Source organism: Panthera leo, chromosome C2 (genome assembly GCF_018350215.1).
Source record: "Panthera leo isolate Ple1 chromosome C2, P.leo_Ple1_pat1.1, whole genome shotgun sequence".
Lineage (NCBI taxonomy): Eukaryota > Metazoa > Chordata > Mammalia > Carnivora > Felidae > Panthera > Panthera leo.
In genome coordinates, this window is record NC_056687.1 from 122,183,270 (window position 1) to 122,206,779 (window position 23,510).

General features: G+C 35.0%; 1 protein-coding gene across 1 annotated transcript in view; it reads right to left on the reverse strand.

The window, feature by feature from the left end:
• The window catches only part of SLC25A36 (solute carrier family 25 member 36), a 37,129-nt gene that overhangs the window by 10,348 nt on the left and 3,271 nt on the right, over nt 1-23,510 (reverse strand). Inside the window, exons 2-4 of the mRNA XM_042955198.1 lie at nt 12,330-12,494; nt 8,597-8,674; nt 4,983-5,083 (exon numbers count right to left, since the gene is read on the reverse strand). Of these exons, the coding sequence (XP_042811132.1) occupies nt 4,983-5,083; nt 8,597-8,674; nt 12,330-12,494 (344 nt within the window). The remainder of the gene's footprint in view (nt 1-4,982; nt 5,084-8,596; nt 8,675-12,329; nt 12,495-23,510) is intronic.

A 23,510-nucleotide genomic window follows, 5' to 3' on the forward strand; every position in this document is an offset into this window, starting at 1 on the left:
TAGTCTATTAATTCAAGAAATGAAAGAAGTGGGAAGAAACAAAAATCTGTCACCAACTTAGAATTATACATGGTAGGGCAATTTGACGTTCGCCAACAGCCAAAGCTAAACAGATCTTCCTACTTCTAACACAAAGATACTGGGAATAATCCCTGAAGTTTAGATATTCACTGTAGCTTTTTATTTTGGCATTTAAATTTTGTGAAATTTTGGTAATATGCTAGTTCATATTAATATTCTGAGTACCTGTTAAACATTAAGAGGTATCTGAAGGATCTACTTGTAAGATAATAAGAATATTGCTCTAGTCAGTTAAAGCAAAGTGGCAATGGCCATACTGTTATAGTTAGTATGTATAGTAGTACAGTTAGAATGTTATTAGAAAAATGTTTAAAATTTTCAAAATGCAACTTTTAGAGTTCTGCTTCATCTAAGACTCCATTTGATAATGTAAACCAGATTAAGAGAAATCCTGCTTATAGGAAACTTGCTGAAAATGTCTATTTCATTAAGTGAGTGATACCTGTAGTATTGCATTTTCTGTACTTTTTATTTCATCAAGTTCTGTAAGAACAAAGCCCACCTAACCTTCTAAGAAAAATACATTAAAATTATAAGAAAAAAAAACCCAATTAAAACTAAAACAGCTTAGATCCCACATATTCTTAACCTGCATTTATTGGAAAGTAATGTAGGTAGATTATTTTTGCAAGGAAGTAGAAAGCTAGTATCAACAGACAAGAGAATAGAGAGCACTGTATTAGACTTTTAAAATATGTTATGCTAAGCAAAGAGAACTATTATTTTTCCTGAAAGCTGTAGGATGGTATACCTTTACAACTATGTTTATCTTAAATACTGTCATCAAATTCTTTGGAGGTCAAGGCTATTATGGCCAAGCTGAAGACCCCAGGCTTTTATTACACGATGACTGAAAAATTACCCCATTCTTCCTTCTAGAAGGAATAGTATAAAGGGATCAGAATTAAAGTTTTATAAAATACTCAGAACGCACACACAAATTCAGGAAATAAAAGTTCTTCCCGCCTTCTATTAATTCCATAGCTATCATAAATTCCCAGGGTGTGTTTCTTAAAACTAGAGGCTGCAAGAGATGCTCAGATCAGTACTCACGAGGTTTAAGTTAGTCCATATTTCTACAGGAAGTGACCTGCGGATGGGGAGCATGAGATGACACGATCTCACTCTTTTCTCGGGAGAAATGTACAGTAAATGCCTAAAATAGACACAGGCTTTTCTGTATCATAACAACAAGCAGTGACCTCATCAGAAACATGTGTACAAAATGAATCCCATTGGAAGGATTTCAGAAATATTTACTGTGAGATCTAACTTTTTTGAAAATTTTAAGTTAAAAAACAAAAAGGAATATCAGAATGGGCCATAAATTTTTTTAAAAAAATGCACCGAGTACTGAAAATTCTGCCATCTGCAGCAGTTTCAGAGTCCAAATACTTACCTAAAAGATGAATTTTGCCTTAAAGAAAAAAAATGCTAACCTTGTCAATGGGGAATCTAAGAAAATATTTAGAAGGGATTATCATATCCCATTTTCTAATCATAGTTATCTACCATCAGAGGTGAAATCACAATTTTCTATACTTTAACCATCAGCTTACTTAGTAAATCCTTTTTGCTTAGTAAATCTTAAAAAAAACCCCAGAATATTCAAGTAACATTTTGTAATAATTTATAATTTTTTAAAATAAAATAAAGTATATGTTGCTAGAATAATACCTTTCACCTTTGCACTATGGCCAATAATATTGCACATCCATTTTTATGGAATATTTTGGATTATTTTATATTTAATTTCTTGTGTTCTACAAAACAAAAAACAGGAAGAATGTTTACATACAAACACACAAAACATCTGTCTAAATATCCATTTGGCTGAATAAACTGCCATGGAAAAATATTAAAAAATATATTTTATATAGGCAAGACAAAATTTCTTTGTAATGAGTAAAACTTAATCTTTAATAATAAACTAAGTCAGATAGAAAGATTTATTTTGAAAAATAACAGTGAATGCTAAATAAAAGCAAATAAGACCCATAAGGTAGGCTATAAATGACAAATGATTACATTACTGGTATTTTAAAAATATAGTGATAATGTTTGAATATCTAATCCAATAAAAATCAGAATTCTTTTCATTTAATCTGTAATGTTGTATAGAAAAGCATATACATTCCAGATAAAAACTTTTGAAAATTAGGAATCACTATAAAGAAACAATACTATTTTTTGTATGCATACTTGTGTCTAGGGATATTCATAGAGATAAGCAAGTTCATTTAAACAAAAACATACAAATAACCTCAACGAAATAAATACTCTCAGTCTGATAAAGGTTACATGTAGGGAAGGGAAAAAAAAACAGGTAAAACATAAAGACTCAACAATACTTAATTTGATTAAATAGCCTTCCAATTGGAAATAATTTTTTAATTTATACCTCCAGATTTAGGTTTATAAATTCCTATAGTCTTCTCTTGAAACACTAAAACCAGAATAAGATCCACCTTAAATTAACTGTCATTTTGAGAAAAAAGTTTTACTATCTGAACACTTGAGTTCAAGAGGATAAAATACAAAATCAACAGGCTATCTGGAATAAAAATTACATACAAGGTCTACTAGTAAATCCTTAATGTTTTGTTTGATGTGGCAAAATCTTGCAGGCAATATCATTACAGTCTATTTTAGTGCACTTTTTGATACTAACATGACAAGGTTAGCATTTTTTTTAATAGCCAGTTAAAAAACAATTTTTCACATGACTGCCTCTAAGCACTTTGTACCCCCAATTCATATTTAGAAGACTTCTAAAAGTAATGCTGAGGAAAAACCAGAGCAATCTGGTCTAGATTATTTCAAGAATGAAGGGGGCAAAAGGCTCCCTTAATGAGTCTGCACAGGGACCATTCAGTTTCACCAACCATGTAGTTATGTATAAAAACTGCGAAGCTAAGTGTTAATGCTCATGAATAGTGCGAGGAAGCTCTGAAAGCACAATTCTCAGAAAAATGTAACTGCAAACAAATGGAAGAAGTATTTGCAAATTACACAATAAGTATATAGTGTAATAATCTCTGAACAATAGGACCATCAATTTACAAAAACTCAAGGAATTCAAGTTGGAAAATCATATCAACGTATAGATATAAAACTATGAGTTGACATTTGTACACATTTGAGAAAAAAGTACAAAATGACAATTCCACTGAAATTCTTTGCAACATGATACAAAAATAGTAATAAATTCTGATGAGCTATCCTAATGAAAAAAAGATGTTCCATTGGGAATCAAGATATTCTGAAACCCTAAATTTGCACCACTGAATATGTAACAACTATCCTCAAATAAAAATGACCACTCATCTACTTTCTTGACTTCAGGTCTTCCAAAACAAAACAAAAAAAAGAAAGATTAACATTTCTTTAATAATTTTCTGGGTTTAAAAAACAAAAACATGAACACTGGTAATCCAGAAATACATTCTTAAAGATCCTAATACAGTGGTTATATAATTTGAAATTAGCCACTAACTTTTACCTTATACCACTCAAATTTGTAGAGGGAAAATCATTTCTATTCATATTCAACATCTATAAAAAAGTACATTAAAAAAAATTCTGGTTGTAACTAGATGATCTCTATGGTATTAAAGAACTAATTCTCAAAATCCAAATCTTTGTAGCGCAATCTACATCCCTAGGATAAGGTAAGAGAGGTTCATACAAACTGTGTAACTTGCCCAAGATCTCTCCTCATGGGTAAATAAGAGTAGTTTACTCCTTGACCTCTAAGGTTTTTCCTTCCAGCTTTAAAACTTCAACAAGTCAGTCAACAATTACAGAGTATAAAAAGACTTGAGAATAATTGTAAAGTATATGGTAGATTATTACGGCTATTGACCTTTCAGAAATTAGTTATTTCCAACTTACACTTAGTTTGTTAAAGTATGTGGTTCAAATTGATCCAATTTATTTCTAAACAGAAAATGGTTAACAGTTTAAAGCACTCATTAAACACGTAATTGACACTCCATTTACTGCTCAACAGTTGATGAAAGTAGTCATAATCTGCTTAATAAAGTCATAGCATAATTTGGAAACATGAGGTATGGTTAAATACGCAATGAATCTCAGAAAACTGCAGAGAATGAACCAAACAAAGGTCGTGGCTTTGTCTAACACGCATTGCAACAAATGATTCCAAAACCAGACTAGTCAAATCAATCTCCTAGTTTATCTTTAAGGCAGTGCAGAGGCCCAGAACTAGCTGCTTTGATTCAGAATCATATATACCCAATAATGATGATAGAAGAGTCCCTGGAAAACTTTTCTACAGCAAGCATGTACACATAGCCGTTGCCTAAATTTCAAGTGCTATCTAGTGTGATTTATATGGAATGCTAAACATATATTTCAAAATACATAAATTAGTGACTCTTAGTTATCAATAATACATCACAAAAACTTCAGCATTTGAGCACAGGACAAAATGAATACTTTACCAAGAACTGCCGGCACATTTCAGACAGAAGCCAAAACATGCAGCAAAAAGGGAAAAGGCACTAACAGAAATTGAGGAGAGAAGAGTAAATTACAGCTCCATAACTTATTTATATGTAATTATGGTTGGATTCTTTAAACTGTTAAAAATGATCACTAAATATACAGTGGACTACACAAGACAATGTAAATATTATATTACCTGTATGCTATCACAAACCTAATTACAAAAATACCAACTGGTATCAGATTTTACGTATACCTCCTGATGAAATTTACTATATACTAATAAATTTAAGAATTATGCTTGTAGATGCTAATCAATGAAGAGAACATTGTCTTAAAAGTACAAATGTACAATGTAAATTCATCGTAATTCAGTATTAAGTCTCTAGCTTTTGGAAACTTTTTTGCCTTTTAATATTAGATATTCATACCTGCCATTGCAGCAGAAATCATGTGTACCTGGGTAGAATCCGGATCAAATATATCATTCAACTTTTCCTTGCAGTTTGAATAAGCAGCAAAGTATATTGCTCTAAAATAAAGATTTAAATTTTATCAACAAGCATGTTGCTTAAATTCATAAGATTTAAATGACAAGTAAATTAATCTTTATAATTTTAGAGAAATCTAAAAACAAAGTCTTAGCCAAGTCTCACATAACCTCAGGTTAATTTCTATATTATTTCTATAATTTCTGTATTTTTTCTGTGAAGATCCTGAAGTACTTCTTACAATGACTCATTAAGAAAAAGACAAACTTCTGGGGCGCCTGGTGGCTCAGTTGGTTAAGTGTCCAACTCTTGGTTTCGGCTCAGGTCATGATCTCAGTCCATGGGTTCGAGCCCCACATCAGGCTCCATACCAGTGGAACAGAGCCTGCTTGGGATTCTCTCTGTCCCTCCCCCACTTGCATGCTCTCTCTCTCTCAAAATAACATTAAAAAAAAAAAAAAGAAAGAAAGAAAAAGACAAACTTTGATGTAAAGTTAATCAAATGCAAAGCATCCTCTAACAAAAAGACACTCACTACCCCAGCCCCAATACTTTCACAGCAACTGAAATAAAAAGTATTTGTAGAAGATTTTGATATTGGGAAAACACGTAAGGCTGGAAGGCTTATGTAATGGTAAAGCTTAATTAAACACACTTGAGTTAAGTAAATATGGCATGAGCACTTAAAAAAATATTAAGTATGTAATTAATATAATTAGTTTATATTAATATAAACTATTAAGATACAATATATCATATATATATATATAACATTTTTTTAAGTGAGGAGAGGGTTGTAGAACTGACCCAATTAATCAAAATATATTAAACAAATTTGAGATACTGTGGTATATTCTAATCTACATTATACACAGAGTAGTTCACAGTATCCTTAAATAGACACAATTCCAAAGAAATCAGCCCTATCATGTCATATTTTTTAATGTTTGTAAACATTTCATTAAATTTGTAAATATTTCCCATTAACTTATTGACTGTGACTCTATGCATCTCAACTACTTCCTCATTGTTTTGTTTTCCAGGCTCTAAATTACCTGCTTGCTGCATCAAATATCCTATTACTTCCCAACAATCCTGATTATCTGTCTAATAAGGAACATAATATGCAAACAAGTACAAGAGCCAGAGTCTTTTTTCATGTGCTGAAGAAAAATGGAAATTAATATAATTTAAAATGAAACATGCTGAGGTGCCTGGGTGGCTCCATCAGTTGAGCGTCTGACTCATGATTTTAGCTCAGGTCATGATCCCAGGGTCATGGGATCAAGCCAGTCTAAGATGCCCTCTCTCCCTGTCTCCCCCACTCGTGTTCTCTCTCTCAAAAACAAAACAAAAACATTCTACTTTATGAGTAAGAAAAAAAATACATTTAATGATGATGAATTATGAAGAGGTATATACAATGCATTCCTAGAAATGAATAAGACAAAAGAAAAAAGACCTCTTAATGAGAAGACAGGCAAAGAATATATACAGGTAATTCATGGAAGTGATATACAAATGGCAAATAATTATAAGAATGATGGTGTGACTATACCAAAAATTGAACAAATGTATATCAAAACAGTGAAAATCACGTTTGGTCTCTTTAGCAAGTATTAAAAGACAGGAATAGTTGCCAACATGAGTAGTATATGGATAATGAGCAACTAATTCACTACTTGAGAATAAAAATATGAGATACCTTTTTAGAAGGCAGTTGAACAATATTAATTTACAATAGGCCTATGTTCTTTTATATAGAAATTTTAACTTTTAAGTAAATATCATAAAGAAATACACTTGCTTAGATAATCAAAGATAAAAGTACAACTATGTTGACAAAACCACTGTTTAACAGAAAAAAATGTGGAAATCTGATAAATCTAAAAGTTTTATCAGTAAGGGAATACTTATTAATGACAGAATAGCCATACTATGCAATTTAAAAAAAAAACCTACATGATTTCCAATGGAAAAAGCTTCAAGGCAAATTTCATGAACTACTTTTAATATGATTAAATTAATATAGATGAACACAGAGGAAGGGAAAGAAAAATAAGACAAAAACAGAGAGGGAGGCAAACCATAAGAGACTTTTTAAAAAAAAAAATTTTTTTTTTTTAACTTTATTTATTTTTGAGACAGAGCATGAATGGGGGAGGGTCAGAGAGAGGGAGACACAGAATCTGAAACAGGCTCCAGGCTCTGAGCTGTCAGCACAGAGCCCGACGCGGGGCTCGAACTCACAGACCGCGAGATGAGGACCTGAGCCGAAGTCGGCCGCTTAACCGACTGAACCACCCAGGCGCCCCCATAAGAGACTCTTAAATGCAGAACAAACTGAGGGTTGCCGGAGGGGAGGTGGGTGGGGGAGATGGGCTAGACTCGTGATGAGCATTAAGGAGGGCACTTGGGGCACCGGGGTGGCTCAACTGGTTCAGCGTCCGACTCTGGCTCAGGTCATGATCTCACAGCTGGTGAGTTGTAGCCCCATGTCGGGCTCTGTGCTGACAGCTCGGAGCCTAGAGCCTGCTTTGGATTCTGTGTCTCCCTCTCTCTCTGCCCCTAACCCACTCACATTCTGTCTCTGTCTCTCTCAAAAATAAATAAACATTAAAAAAAAAAAAAAAAAAATTAAAAAAAAAAAAAAAAAAAAAGGAGGGCACTTGTTGGGATGAGTACCGGGTATTGTACCTAAGTGATGAATCACTGGGTTCTACTCCTGAAACCAATACTATACTGTATGTTAACCAACTTGAATTTAAATAAGTAAATTTATAAAAGAAAAAAATTAATGTAAATGGTGATAAGTATACATACTATATATTTTACATACACGATAAGCCAGAAAAATGAACAGAAGACTATACACCAAACTGTTTTAGCGATAGTTATTGTAAAGAGAAGAGTAAGTATCTGCAGGAAGGCATACAGCACAAGAGGTGATATGTTTAAGATGGAATGTCAAGCTTTATGCTATACATTTTTTTAAATTTCTACAGTAAGGGTAATATTTTTAGTATAGTTTTTTAAGAGAGAAAAGAGCCCATAAAAACCTGAAACCCAATAAATAATAAGACATGGACTTAGTACATGGGATACAGAGAGCTAGATTTGCATTTTCATTTTGAATGTGAACTCTACAGTATTCTATCATGGAAGAAGAAAGTCTAAGACAAAAGGACCGCAGAGAAAAATGACTAATGTATTATGGCCTTTTTGGTTTATTTAATAGGCAATGAAACAATTCTACCTGTTTAGCTTGTCCTAGAATCCAAAAAATACGGTTAGTTCTAGAGTTCTAGGTATTCTTCTCACTGCTGGTTCCTTTAGTTTGGTTTTTGCCTTTTGAAACTTGGTACAAAAACTGCTTCCCAATGACCTCCACATGGTGCAAACTGCCCATCTTTTTGGATGGTTACAGATTTCTGTTCTTTACACCCTAGTGCTTTATCCTTACCACCTTGACTTCTCTTCAGCATCTTCTGTCATTAAGCTTGAAACAAGAAAGACTGCCACAATTTTGCTTAACTTAAAAAAATTATTTTTACCTGGAAGGGGCCACCCCCACTAAATTGGGGCCTAATCCTCTGAACAAGGAACGAGGCCCCTCTTTTTCCAAGATCACCCTGAAAGAGAAAAATGTTATTTAGAAAGGAAATGTCTTTCAAAGTCTAGTACTTTATCTGTATAGCAAACTTAGACTTTTAAACCCATATGTTTCTACTATGATGTTGTGCTTTTCTGGTCAGTTTTTCTTACTTGTGAACATCTGTTTTTCCTGACACAGCACAGACTGATAAATGATAGTGAAAAGAACTCCAATCAGATTCTTTCCTAAAACTTTTAAAGACTACAGTATAATTTCTACATTTATTTTCATATGATCATGCTACTATGATCTTCGATATCCTCCATTTTACCATCTTTACCAGCAAATTCAATTCCCAGTGAGAAATGCAGCTCCCCATCTAGTATTTGGGGTCCTTTCTTGGTATCAGACAATTCTCTCAGTACTGCAACATTATCTCATACAACCATTCCTGTGAAATGCTGTCAAAATTTGTTACCCTAACCTCCTTTAGGGTACTAAAATGGTTAGCCTGTTACCACTTCTCTCTCTATTCATTTAACATTTACTATATTGAATACTTACTGTATAAAAACTGAGCAGAGTAAGTAGATAGAAAGAAGGTAAGGCACCTGCCACTGAGAAATTTGATAACCAGTTGTGGAAAAAAGAATTATACTGAAACCATTCAACAGACTATATTAATAAGCAAATGCTATACAAGCTAGATTAATATGCCCAGCAGGGAAAGGAAGAGGAAGGCTTTCTGAGGGTGAGGTATTAAGTTTTGAAAGTGAGAAGAAACAAAGAAAATAGCTATTTTAACTTATTTTAACTTAGAGTTAATAGGCTAGGGCAGTGGTTCTCAACCACCTATACACAGAAGAATAATTGCTTAAAAGGCAGTTGAGCATAATGGTTCAATAAGGGCCTGAATTATGGGGCCAGACTTCTTAATATGAAGCCCAGTTTTGGTAAATGACCAGTTATAAGAACATAAAGTAATGTCTTTTATCTTTATTTACAGCAGCAGTAAACAGAGAAAAACAGTACTCTTTTTTTTGGGTTACTGTGAGGAATAAGTAAATTAATATATAAAGTGCTTAAAAGAGCACCTGGCTCCCAGTAAGCACTTGATAAATCTTAATATTGATTACTGATGGAGTGTTTTTTAAAATGCCAATTTCGGGGCGCCTGGGTGGCTTGGTCGGTTGAGTGTCCGACTTCGGCTCAGGTCATGATCTCATGGTCCGTGGGTTCGAGCCCTGCATCGGGCTCTGTGGCTGACAGCTCAGAGCCTGGAGCCTGTTTCAGATTCTGTGTCTCCCTTTCTCTCTGCTCCTCCCCTGTTCATGCCCTGTCTCTCTCTGTCTCAAAAATAAATAAACGTTAAAAAAAAATTTTTTGAAAAAAAAATAAAATGCCAATTTCAGCATGGGTGTTATACATAAGTGCTGAATCACTAAACTTTATTCCTGAAATCATTATTACACAATATGTTAACTAACTTGAAATTAAAAAAAAACAAACAAACTAAAAAAACCACCCACAAAACCCCCCAAAACACACAAATTGCTCTGATCTCACCCTCCAAGTATTCTGATTCAATAGGTATAGGACAATGCTCAGTAATTTGCATTTTACCATGCCTTCAGACGACTGACACAGGTGATACGGAACCCCTTTTGATAAAATAGATTAGACAGAAGCAGAGTTAAAAATAACAAATTATAGAGCACATTTTAAAGATTAAATGCTTGTTAGCCCTTTCTGTATCATAAATCCCCTTGAGAAATTAAGGAAGGTAGTAAATGTTCTTTTAAAAAAATACACACTTGCTAACACTCACAATTTTGCAAACAATTTCATGTAATTTACTGAGCTCTTGAAGTTCATCCATGAGCTACCTAGGAAACTAAGGGAGCCCAGCAGGGGATCCCTAAAGTTGCTGGTTAAGAAGCAATGAAACACTTCACTCATTAGGATGGTTTTAATAAAAAAAGACAGTAAAACAATGCAGAAATTGAAAATCTCACTCACTGGTGGTGGGAATGTAAAATGATACAGCCACTCTGGAAAACTGTGTGACAGTTCCTCAAAATGTGAAACATAAAGTCATCATATGACCCACCAATTCCACTCCTAGTATATCCCCCCAAAATAAAAATGTGTATGTCTATAATAGCTCTATTCATAATACCCCCAAAGTGGATACAACCTAATGTCTATCAACTAATGAGTAGATAAAGCAAATGTATAGTGACAGAAAGTAGGTTAGGAGTTGCCTAGGGATAGAGGATAAGGGGAGAGAAGAGAGGGAAAATGAGAAGTGACTGCTAACAAGATAAGGCTTTCTTTTGGTGATGAATGATGAAAACGTTCCAAATTTAGAAGGTGATGATAGTTGCACAACTCTGTCAATATATTAAAAATGAATTTTACACTTTACATGGGTGAATTTTATGGTATGTGAATTATTCCTCAAATAAAGATGTTAGGGAAAAAAAAGCAGCCATGAATCAGACTGACTGGGACAGAGCCTGAACAGGGAAACAATGGGAATGAGAGTGAAGAGATGTTAAGGCAGAGAATGCAGACTTGGAAGTCACCTCAACACTGAGGATAGGTGAAACATGTTAAATTAGCTCTTATAAGAGGGCCTGAAAAACAGAAATTAAAATGAAGCAGAGAGGGATTCCTAATGCTGAGGAAAATCAGAGAAAGCAAAACCACTGAAAAAGACAAAAAATACAGTACTGTTACGAAAGTCAAAGGAAGAAGTTTAGGAGAGATAACCAATGGTAATAAAGGCAAAATCATGATATTTAAATAACCTATTATTAGTAGATAAAATATTCTATTTTTAATCAAGATATTACTAATCAGGATTGATAATACTATTACTCATCAGATATTTGTAACTTTCATTAATTGGTAGCAATTTTATTCTACCTATCCACGTACTTAGAGAAGTTTAAAAAGAAAAGACTGATGAAATCTTTTGGTAACCACGGTAAACACACAGTATGAGTTTATTTGCTACCACAAAATAAACACTACTGAACTAAGCTCAAACAGATCATGTCCCAAGTGACCTGATAAGGCAGATACGAGTTACATACCTAAGTCTGAACACGTAAAACCTAATTTCAGTAGTTTTGAAATTTCAAATCTAATTTGCAACATAATGAAGTATGGTAAAATGTAAAAACAAATCTTTTTCAAACCACCAAAAAATTTCAAGCAAACAGTGAATGGTCTGTTAAAATCAGTAGAATTCTGCTTTAAATCTCAGTTATGTTTAGGTTATATAAAAATCACAGACTGCCATTAATTGGATGTACTTACTTGTGTCAGTATGTCAGTACTTGGAAAATTAAAAGCACATACACAAAGAGTTAGCATTTAACACTATCACATTTCAAAGATAAATAAATAATCCAAAATAGAATACCTATAATAGCTTTAGAAAATAAATCCAGGATAAATGTAGAAAAATATTCCAAATACACATGATTTGGAAATAATATTACATCTTATATTATCCAACTAACTATTCTTCTCCATTAGGGATGATCATTTCTGATGAATATAATTGAGTAACTCTGTTATTAACCTTTTTAAATGTGGCAGAATATAAATGAACAAAACACACAGGCATCACTAAGGTAAACAGACTAAAAAAAACAGATTCACGAATACTGTGCTCTCACTTTAGGCAATGGAGAGGTCCAGGAGACACTACTCGGTTGACACTGGCTCCAGCCATGGTGTTCAACTGAACTTCAGAGATGTAAAGCGTCACAGAAGATGATTGCAGCCGTGTTTTTACAACTTCCAGTGGACATGTCAGAATAGCTCCTACTGTACCACCACATCTGGGAAAAAATGAAAAGAACAAATCTACTTAGTATACACATTTAGACTGTAAAATGAGTGGGCAACTGGGGGCTTCATCAAGGCACTAAAATGTACAATTTTTTATTTTAGAAGATTAAACTATTTTAATGCTTCATTTATTTGACTGCATATAAACACCATTAGTAGCTAAAAAGAACTGAGTTAGGGGTACTTGGGTGGCTCAGTCAGGTAAGTGTCCGACTCCTGATTTTGGCTCAGGTCATGACCTTATGGTTCCTAAGTTCAAGCCTCTCATGGATAGAACCCCACATGGGGCTCTGCACTGACAGTGTGTAGCCTGCTTGGGATTCTTTCTCCATCCCTCTGCCCTTGTCCTACTCATGCGCATGTGCGTGCTCTCTCTCAAAAATAAACTTAAAAAAAAAAAAAAAAAAAAAAAAAAGAAAAAGAACTGAACTTAATATTTACCTAGCAAAAATAATTAAAGAAGACTCCTAATGGTGGATATTGTTACTAAAATTTACTGGTAAGTCACATCATAGTTTGAAATACTTTTCTAAGGGTTTCTTTGGTGCTCCTTACCCAAATATTACTCGTGGCTCTGTTGAAACCTAGATCACTATTTGAGTATTATCTTCTCTCTCAAACTCCTATCCTATCTTTCAAAACTTCGGAGAAATTGTCTTCAGAGCAATAAAAATTAACCATTGATGGTTAATCATACATTTCCTATTTTAAATATTCAAATATTCAGAAGTGTCTTATCTACAAAAAAAATTACATGTGAATCTCAAAATCAGTAATATCAGGCCCACATGTAGAAATCTGTACCAGGTAGGCAGGCTTACCTATAAGAATCTAATTTAAACATAAAAACTGGATAAATAATAAAGCTCTTAACAAATGACATCATTTAAACTTTTTAAAGGAATTTGAGATAGGCTGAATAATTATTCTTTTTAAATGGAAGAGTGGGACATAATTAAAGCATTAATAAGTACTTAGTGAAACCCTGAGAATTGCTTTTAACCAGATGAAAATCACTCAGGAGAGCTCTTACCACAGTCAAAGAGAAAAGCAGACCAAATCAGAGGAAACCTAGACCTCCAAAATGGGCATTAAAGGAAGAAAAAGAAAAGCAGCCCACCACAGAAATACACTAAACAATTCTACCTCTAGAATTAAATATATATATGTATCTCTATATATATTTATTTTCATATATATTTTTTTTCATGGTGATTTTAATTCACATTTCCCTGATAAATGACTCTGAAAAGCCTTTGTATGTTTATTTACATCCATATATATATATATATATATATATACATATATATATATATACACACACACACTCACACATACATATATATAACACATAATAAAAAACAGAGGCATGGCAATAATATCACTACAAATAAAATTTAAGAAAATATGGTATTTTATATTGATGTAATAGTACATGCCATCAAGGAAATAAAACCAGAACAAATTTTATGAGCTAAAAGTGAAAAATATAACAACTTAAAAATTTGAGAACATCCATATGTAAAATAAAACTGGACTCTTATACTATATTTAAAAAATTAACTCAGAATGAATCATAGACCTAGATGTAAAACATCAAACTGTAAAGCTTCCAGAAGAAAACATGTGGAGAAAAATTCTTTTCACTTTGGGCTAGGCACAGGTTTCTTTAGATAACAACAAAAAAGCATAAATCATAAAAGAAAAAAATTGATAGGGGCGCCTGGGTGGCTCAGTTGGTTAAGTGGCTGACTTCAGCTCAGGTCATGATCTTACAGTTTGTGGGTTCAAGCCCTGCATCTGGCTCTGTGCTGTGCTGACAGCTCAGAGCCTAGAGCATGCTTTGGATTCTGTATCTCCCCCTCTCTCTGCCCCTCCCCCACTCCTGCTCTGTGTCTCTCTCTCTCAAAATAAACATTAAAAAAATTTTTTTTAGAAGAAAAAAATTGATAAACTGGACTTTACCAAAATTAAAAATTCCCACTCTTTTAAAGAAACTGTTAAGAAAATGAACAGACAAGGGATGACTGGGTGGCTCAGTCAGTTAATAAGCATCTGCCTCTTGATTTTGACTCAGGTCATGATCTCACGGTTCGTGAACTTGCGGGTTTGTGAGTTTAAGCCCTATGTCAGGCTCTGCTGGCAGGGCAGAGCCTGTTTGGGATTCTGTTTCCCTCTCTTTCTTTGTCCCTCCCCCACTTGCTCTTGCTCTCTTTCAAAAATTAAGTACATAAACATTGAAAAAATGAAAAGATAAGCAACAGTCTTTTGCAAATATTTTGCAAAAGTATTTGCAAAACACGTATCTGATAAAGTGCTTATATCCAGAAACATAACTCAATGATAAAAACAACTCAAAAGACTGGAAAAGACGCTTCACCAGATCGATGCAAATAAACATACAAAGGTTTTTCAAAATCATTTATCAGGGAAATGCAAATTAGAATCACAATGAGATACAATAGACATATAACAGATGTAGATCTATTTATTAATGGCTAAATTACTAAAGGCTGGCCCTGCACTGTCAGTGTGCAGCCCAACGTAGGGCTCAATCTCATGAACCATGGGATCATGACCTGAGCGGAAATCAAGAGTCAGATGCTTACCCAACTGACCAGCCAGAAGCCCCACAGTAGCTGTACTCTTAATAACCCCAAACTGGAAAAAACCAGTATGTCTATCAACTGAAGACGGATAAACAAGTTATGGCGTATCAGTATAATGAATTATTACTATCTTGCAATAAAAAGCACCAACATGGATCAATCTCAAAAGCATTATGCTAACTTTAAAAAGTCAGGGACAAAAGGCTTTTATTTTTTGACATTTCTTTTTTATAACTTTTTGGAAAAAGCAAAACTAGAACAATAGAAACGAGATCAGTGATTACCAAGAGGTAGTGGAGGAGAGAAGAACCGACTGCAAAGGGCACAGAGGAATTCTTGGGATAAAAAAAGGTTCTATAGCTTGATTATAGTAGTTACAGTACCTTATACATTTGCTAAAACTCATTGAATTATGCAATTAACAAAGGGTGAGTTTTATTATATATACCTTGATAAATCTGATGAAAAAACTGAATATGTGAAAACTAGTAAAAAAAAAAATGTTAAGTATATGAACTACCTGCAATTGAATACAATTACATTATGTCAAAATCTTAATCATAATAAACTTAATGTCTCCTAAAAATTCCACTTATAGCTTTAAATAGGAAATTAAAAAAATTAAACCCCCAAAAAGAAAAGATCAAAACCATAATTATAGTGTCAGAAATTAACACATCAACTAGATAAATAGTAGGGCTGTAAGAGATTTGAAACAAAATTAACTAGCTCAAGGGAGACTCTATTCTCAATAAACAAGGAACAGATATTATTTTTAAACAGCTATGAAACAGGCTTAAAACCTCATTACAGTTGACTCGTAAAATACCATGGGGGTTAGGGGCACCAACCCCTCCCCCCCACCCCATGCAGTCAAAAATCCACACATAACTTTTGACTCCCTCAAAACTTAACTACTAATAGCCTACTGTTGACTGGAAGACTTACCACTAGCATAAACAGTTGATTAATACATACTTTGTGTATGTGTTATATACTGTATTCTTACAATAAAACTAAAGAAAATGTTATTAAGAAAATCATAAGAAAAATACATTTGCAGTACTGTACTGTAGTTATCCCAAAAAAATCTGCCTGTAAGTGGACCCTGTGCAGTTCATATCAATGTTGGTCAAAGGTCAACTTAAAAAAAATTTTTTTTTAATGTTTATTTATTTTTCAGAGTGACAGAGAGAGAGACAGACAGACAAAGCATGACTGGGGGAGGGGCAGAGAGAGAGGGACACACAGAATCCGAAGAAGGCTCCAGGCTCTGAGCCGGCCGCACAGAGCCCAACGAGGGGCTCGAACTCACAAACCGTGAGGTCATGACCTGAGCTGAAGTTGAACACTCAACCAACTGAGCCACCCAAGCGCCCCAAAGGTCACCTTTATGTAAAAGACCAGAAGCAAAATCTTAAACAGAAGCCACAAGTTTGTTTCTGTTCATTGGTAAGGGCTAAGTGGCAAGAAATGTGAATCATCACAGTACATGCTGTAGTATATGCTGCAGAACTGAAGACAACCTGTGCAGTAAAACACCGTATTCACACTACAATAGTGGTTTACTTAGAGTAGATCATAGCTGTTTTTAACGTGAAGTTACCTGGATTTTTTCTTTTTAACTACTTAGTATATTTACTTTGTAAATTTATTGAACATAAAAATGAAATAGGCCCCAAATTTTAATAATCATGCATATTTGGTTTTATATTCTGTAAAACATAAAATGTATTCTTGGGTTTCAGAATGAACATGAATTACTTCTATAATTAAAATAAATAAATATAGGGGTGCCTGGCTGGCTCAGTCGGTGGAGTGTGCGACTCTTGATCTCGAGGTTATGGGTTCAAGCCCCACATTGAGTGTAAAGATTACTTAAAAATAAAGTATTTTTTAAAAATTAAAATAAATAAAAACAAAAAGCCAAGGTAGCACATAGGCCATGATTCTTACCCTACTCCTGATTCCAAGAAAATAAACCTATTATACACACAAAAAACAATCTACTGGGGGAAAACAGTCTTCTTGTAAAAATGATATATGATATAACCCATGTACAGTATTTCATGACATGGCACATAGAAAATACTAAAAAAATATTACCTACTGAAGTTATCAGCATCTATTACTGATAGTAATACCTAAAATTCTGTAACAGAAACTACTACAAATACTTTAAGGTCAGACCACAGACAAGATATATATATACCGTAATTCCTAAAAACATAATTCAACAAGTAATGAGGATCTAAATTGTACAGAGCTAGGGAGTGATGTAAGTAGGTGTTCACACAAGCACTCAGGTTGTCCTGAAGCAGTTTTACATTACAAAATGCAACAGGTATGCAAGCACAGGGGTGACACTCCAGTATCTCTCATGCTGTTTTTATCTTAAAGTCATTTAAAATTATTATCCAAGCTGAAATCATTAAAATCGATGCAGAAAAAAACTCTTGGAGTCAATATACACTTAAAATCTCTACTTACGAGGGGCGCCTGGGTGGCTCATTAGGTTTGGCGTTTGGCTTTAGCTCAGGTCATGATCTCGCCGTTCACGAGTTCAAGCCCAGCATTGGGCTCTGTGATCACTCGGAGCTTCTGATTCTGTGTCTCCCCCCCTCTCTCTCTGCCCCACCCCCACTCACACTCTGTCTCTCTCTCTCTTTCAAAAATAAACAAACATTAAAAAAAACTAAAAAAAATAAAATCTCTACTTATGACAACAGGGATTAACTAGAGACTATTTCTTCTCCACGTCAAAAACCTCAACTGTCTAAAGAAATATGCCACAAAGACAGAGAACCAGGGGAGAAATGAACAAGACCTAAGATTTCAAGCAATGAAGCAAGTAGGAAGGGGTAACTGACTTAACAAAGAGGAAGAAAGGCTTAAAGAAGGAAATACCAAAGGAAAGCAGCAGTTTTTACCCTGCAGAATCTCAGAGGCCTAAAGATTAAGGGCATGAAGTATTCAAGATGGAAGTAAGGCAAAGAACTGAAAATAGAAGGGCTGGCTGATAGGCTATATAGTGAAGTTGGGATACCGTAGTGGGATCTACCCCTCTCACTCACCACCATGTTACCAGTAAAACTATGCTCCCAGGCAGAAGCTTAAATCTCTAAAGAACATGAATTTAGGAATCTCTGAGGTCAGGGTGCCTGGGTGGCTCAGTCAGTTAAGCAACCAACTCTTGGTTTTGGCTCAGGTCATGATTGCTAGGTTCACGGGCTGGAGCCCCAGGTTGAACTCACGATGACAGTGTGGATCCTGTTTGAGATTCTCTCTTTCCCTCTCTCATTGCCCCTTCCCTGCTCATAGTCTCTCTCTCTCAAAATAAATAAATAAACTTTAAAAAAAAAAGCTTAAAAGAATCTCTGGTCAGGTTTCACAGGTAGAATCAATAGATATTTAAAAACCTCACACCAAGTTGCACTACTACAATCTTTTAAAATATTGGGAACAAAGGGGTGCCTGGGTGGCTCAGTTGGTTAAGCGTCAGACTTCAGCTCAGGTCAAGACCTCACGATCTGAGTTCAAGGTCTGTGTTGGGCTCCGTGCTGACAGCTTGGACCCTGCTTGAGATGCTCTCTCTCTCTGCCCCTCCCCTGCTTGCTAAGTCTCTCAAAATAAGATACATAAATAAACTTTAAAAAATAAAATAAAATGCTGGGAACAAAGATATTATCAACTTCCACGAAGAATAAAAGGTAACATTAAAAAAAAAAAAAAGAATAGAATTCCCAACAACTGCAGATTACTTATTCTAGAATTCTGTACCAAACCTGTCAAGCAGAAAGAATAAATACACTCGCATACAAAGAAATATTTAAGAATTTTCCTACCTTGTACCTTTTCTTACATAGCTACTAAAGAATGTGTTCTGCGAGTTAAGGGCTTAATCTAAAAAAGAGGAGGGAATATACCTAAAAACAATACAAGGTTCTACGTCAAATTATATCTCAATAAAATGGGGGCTGGGGAACTGAATTTAGGAACAGAATGAATAACACAGGAGAGGGAGAAAGGAATCCCAAGAAATGTCAGGATTAGAAAATAACCAGTCCAGAAAGGATTTGGGTAACAAAGTTCAGAGGGATGAAGAACTTCAGGAAAAAAAGACTGACAGATGAATATATTTGATGATATAAAACTAAATATTCAAGTACCCATATTACTAAGCATTTTAATTTTTTTGTTAAAAAAATTTTTTACCATTTATTCATTTTTGAGAGAGAGAGTCAGAACACAAGCGGGGATGAGGCGGAGAGGGAGGGAGACACAGAATACAACGCAGGCTCCCAGGCTCTGAACTATCAGCACACAGCCCGATGCAAAGTTCAAACCCACAAACCATAAGATCATGACCTGAGCCGAAATAGGACATTTAACCCCACCCAGGTGCCCCACTAAGCATTTTTAAATGTGCAGCGATTATTAACTCCAAGGGAGGAAAAATGAAGTTATTCAAGAAAGAAAAGGTCAATAACTGAGCCCTACTATCACCAATATTTATAGTGTCACAATAAGGTAAACACTGCCCATTGATTTAACCAAAAAACTGTGATGTAACTATCTACTGAGAATAGAAAGATAGGGGAATTAGAGAATGGTATAACTAAATCCTCATCTACCAGAACAGAAAGTATGAAGAAAATTCCACATAGCTAAGACATATACTAGGTTCCCACTAGGAAGGAAATGTGGAGAGAGGGGAGATGGGGAATGCTGATTAATAAAAATCTTAAAGGAGCTTAAAAAAACACGATATGCATACATTTATTTTTAAAATAATTTTAATCAAAACTCTAGCAGTATTTGTTTTTTTGGAACAGCAGGGGTTTTTAACTGGAGCAGATGGTTGAAGTTTCTGGGACCCACTCACTGGACCCCATGAAAAAATGATGTGTATGGTATGCAAGTGTCTTGGACTCAGTACCCTAAAATAAATCTGGAATCTTGGGGCAGCTGGGTGGCTCAGTTAGGTGGCCGACTTCGGCTCAGGTCACATCTCACAGCTGGTGGTTGAGTTCAAGCCCCACATCAGGCTCTGTGCTGACAGCTCAGAGCCTGGAGCTGCTTCAGATTCTGTGTCTCCCCTTTCTCTGTGCCCCTCCCCTGCTCATGCTCTCTCTCACGCTCTCAAAAATAAATAATAAAAACATTAAAACATTTTTTTTTAATAAATAAATAAATCAGGAATCTTGACCACTTCTCGTCATGTCCATCCTGGTCCAAGCCACTGGCTTCTGCTCTAACTCTAATTAGAGTTTACTACATGAACCATGCTCTTGCCTCAGGATCTCTGTTCTTGCTGTTTCATCTTCACATTTTTGCCTCAAATATGAGAATGGGTTACTACCTCACCTCATCTTTGCTTGGTTGTCACTTCTCAGTGATGTCCTGTCTGATCACCATATAAAAAATCCCCTACAATGGGGGTGCCTGGGTGGCTCAGCCGGTTGAGCATCAAACTTCAGCTCAGGTCATAATCTCACAGTTCGGTTCATGAGTTTGGGCCCTACACTGGGCTCTCTGTGGCCAGTGCAGAACCTGCCTGGGATTCTTTCTCCCTCTCTCTCTCTCTGCTCCTCCCCTGCTTGCACTCTCTCTCTCTCAAACCCCTACACTGACTCTTTATCCACCTTCCCTGCACTACTCTTTTCTACAGCCCATATTGTCACTTAACATATTTTATTTACTTTATCTTCTGCTGTGCTCCCTGATGCTACAATGTAAGCATCAGGAAATCAGCAATTTATATCCAATACTAATAACCCCAACATCTCTGTTAAGGCCTGTGACATAGCAAGCACTCATGCTGAATGAGTGAATGAACATTGTAGCATTTGATAACTCAGGATTTAACAGGTAGGAGACAGTGTATTTGGCCCAACTTCCTTATTCTGCAGATGAGGAAACAAAAGTCCTCCAAGGGAAAATTAGTTGCTCTACGTTCACAGTCAATTAAAGAACAAACCAAATCTCCTGATTCTTAGTTCAGCTCTTTTCCTTTCAAATCTCTAACTTAAATCCAGAAGGAGTATTTTACATCAAGATGCAGTATATCCCCATGCACATTTTGCAGAATTTTTATCTTTTTTTAAAAATGTTGGTTATAAACCAAATTGATTTCATAATCCACTAATGGGTTGCTATAAATTTGAAGCATGCTGTTCTATATTAAGTTAGATGCAATTTAACCAGGAAGGATATAAGGAGAAGAATCTGTTCTTCTGTATTGTTATTATTACACATCTTAAGTGCTTGGGGGTAGAGGTATTTTTTATGCACTGGTCAATTTACTGCAAGATTAAAGCAGCATGCTAACTTAATAGCTGGAAGGCAGGGACAATACATGCATATTCAGCTTCACAACTTAAATGTGTGAGTACAACTAAAATATATTAAATATATACTGTCTCATTTATCAATTTGTAAGATTTGGATAGCACATTTTATTATGTCAACCAAGTTATAAAACAATTAATGGAAAAGACTAGAAATTATTTTTAAAATATTTAAAATATTCTATATAAAAATATTAAAAATAAAATATTCTATATTAAAATTGGTTTATTCTAGGGGCGCCTGGGTGGCTCAGTCGGTTAAGTGTCCGACTTCGGCTCAGGTCACGATCTCAGTCTGTGAGTTCGAGCCCCGCGTCGGGCTCTGGGCTGATTGGCTCAGAGCCTGGAGCCTGCTTCAGATTCTGTGTCTCCCTCTCTCTCTGCCCCTCCCCCATTCATGCTCTGTCTCTCTCTGTCTCAAAAATAAATAAAAACGTTAAAAAAAAAAAATTGGTGTATTCTAGTCTCCCAAAAAGAAAGTTTCTTAGCAATGAATACTGATTTACGTATTTTTTACCATTTATAATGAGCAAACTCCTCATGAACATTAATTTGTACAGCCAATATAATGCTTTAAAATTTTAGCAAGATAGGGTCTCCTGGGTGTCTCAGTAAGCATCCGACTCTCGATTTTGACTCAGGTCCTGATCTCACAGTTCCTGAGTTCAAGCCCTGCAGCCCCACATGGGGCTCTGCACGGACAGTGCAAAGCCTCTTTAGGATTATCTCTTCTCTGTCCTTCTCTCCTGCTCATGTGTGTGCACTCTCTCTCAAAATAAACATTTAAAAACTAAATAAAGAAAAAAACTTGCAAAATAGAAATGTATAATGTAGTGAGGCTGCGATGACTCCAAGATCAAGAAGGCCATGCATAAGATCTTGCCGTCTACAACATGGATGAACGTGGAAGGCATTATACTAGGGAAATAAGCCAGCACAGAAAGAAAAAAACTGCATGATCTCATTTATATGTAAAATCTAAAAAAAGTCAAACAACATAGAAGTCAAAAACCATAGAAGGGTAGTTAACAAAGGCAAGAGGTGTGAGAAATAGGAAGGTATTAGTCAAACAGTACAAAATTGCAGTTATGTAGGATGAGTAAGTCTAAAGTTCTAATGTACAACATAATGATTAAAATACTACTGTACTGAATATTGGAAATTTGCTAAGAGATTTCAGATGGTCTCACATACAAAAAATGGCAACTGCATCAGATGTGATGTTATCATTTCACTACGTATACTTACATCAAATCATCATGTTGTGGTGTATACCTTAAATATACACAATTTAAAAAAAAAGACCATGTGAAGAAGCTCCTCTGTATGAGATATTAAAGGCTAACAATCATCAGTTGGAAGAGTGTGTAAGGCATACAGAGGCTTTCTGACATCCAGCTATCTTCAAGCCTCTCTGGTTCTGCATTCCAAACTTCCTCTCACACTTCCCCTGACCATTCCCACTTCAAGTGCCTTAAAGCAGGCTTTCACTTTCTTTTTGCCTTCTAACTGGTCCTGAGTCCCTCTGATCCAGTGATGTGACCTATGAGTTAAGATCAGTTGCAAGGTATCACCAATGTGATTTGCTACTACTAGTAATAAAGTACTAAATTGGATGCTTTACTGTTAAAAGACAAAGTTACAATTCAAAGCCACTTGCTCACTGGCTTTAAGTGCTTTGATTAGCAAGCAAAGAACAGCCAAGTTTGACAGCTGAACAGCATACAAGTTCATTATTCTATAACATCAAAAAAATCTAGAAAGGACAGTTTCCAAGATTTATTCCTTCTATTTGAGACAATCTCTCTCAAAGAACAAAATAAAAAAGCAAAGTGCCTCTTGGTGCACACGCGTAGCTGACATAATAACAGACAATAAATAGTTTTATTAAAGAATTTAAAAATATATATCATACTGTTTGTATCTTCACATACATATAGTGTTATTAAAAGTACAGCTCAGGGGCTCCTGGGTGGCTCAGTCAGTTAAGCATCCAACTTGGGCTCAGGTCATGATCTCACCGTTCATGAGTTTGAGCCCCACATCT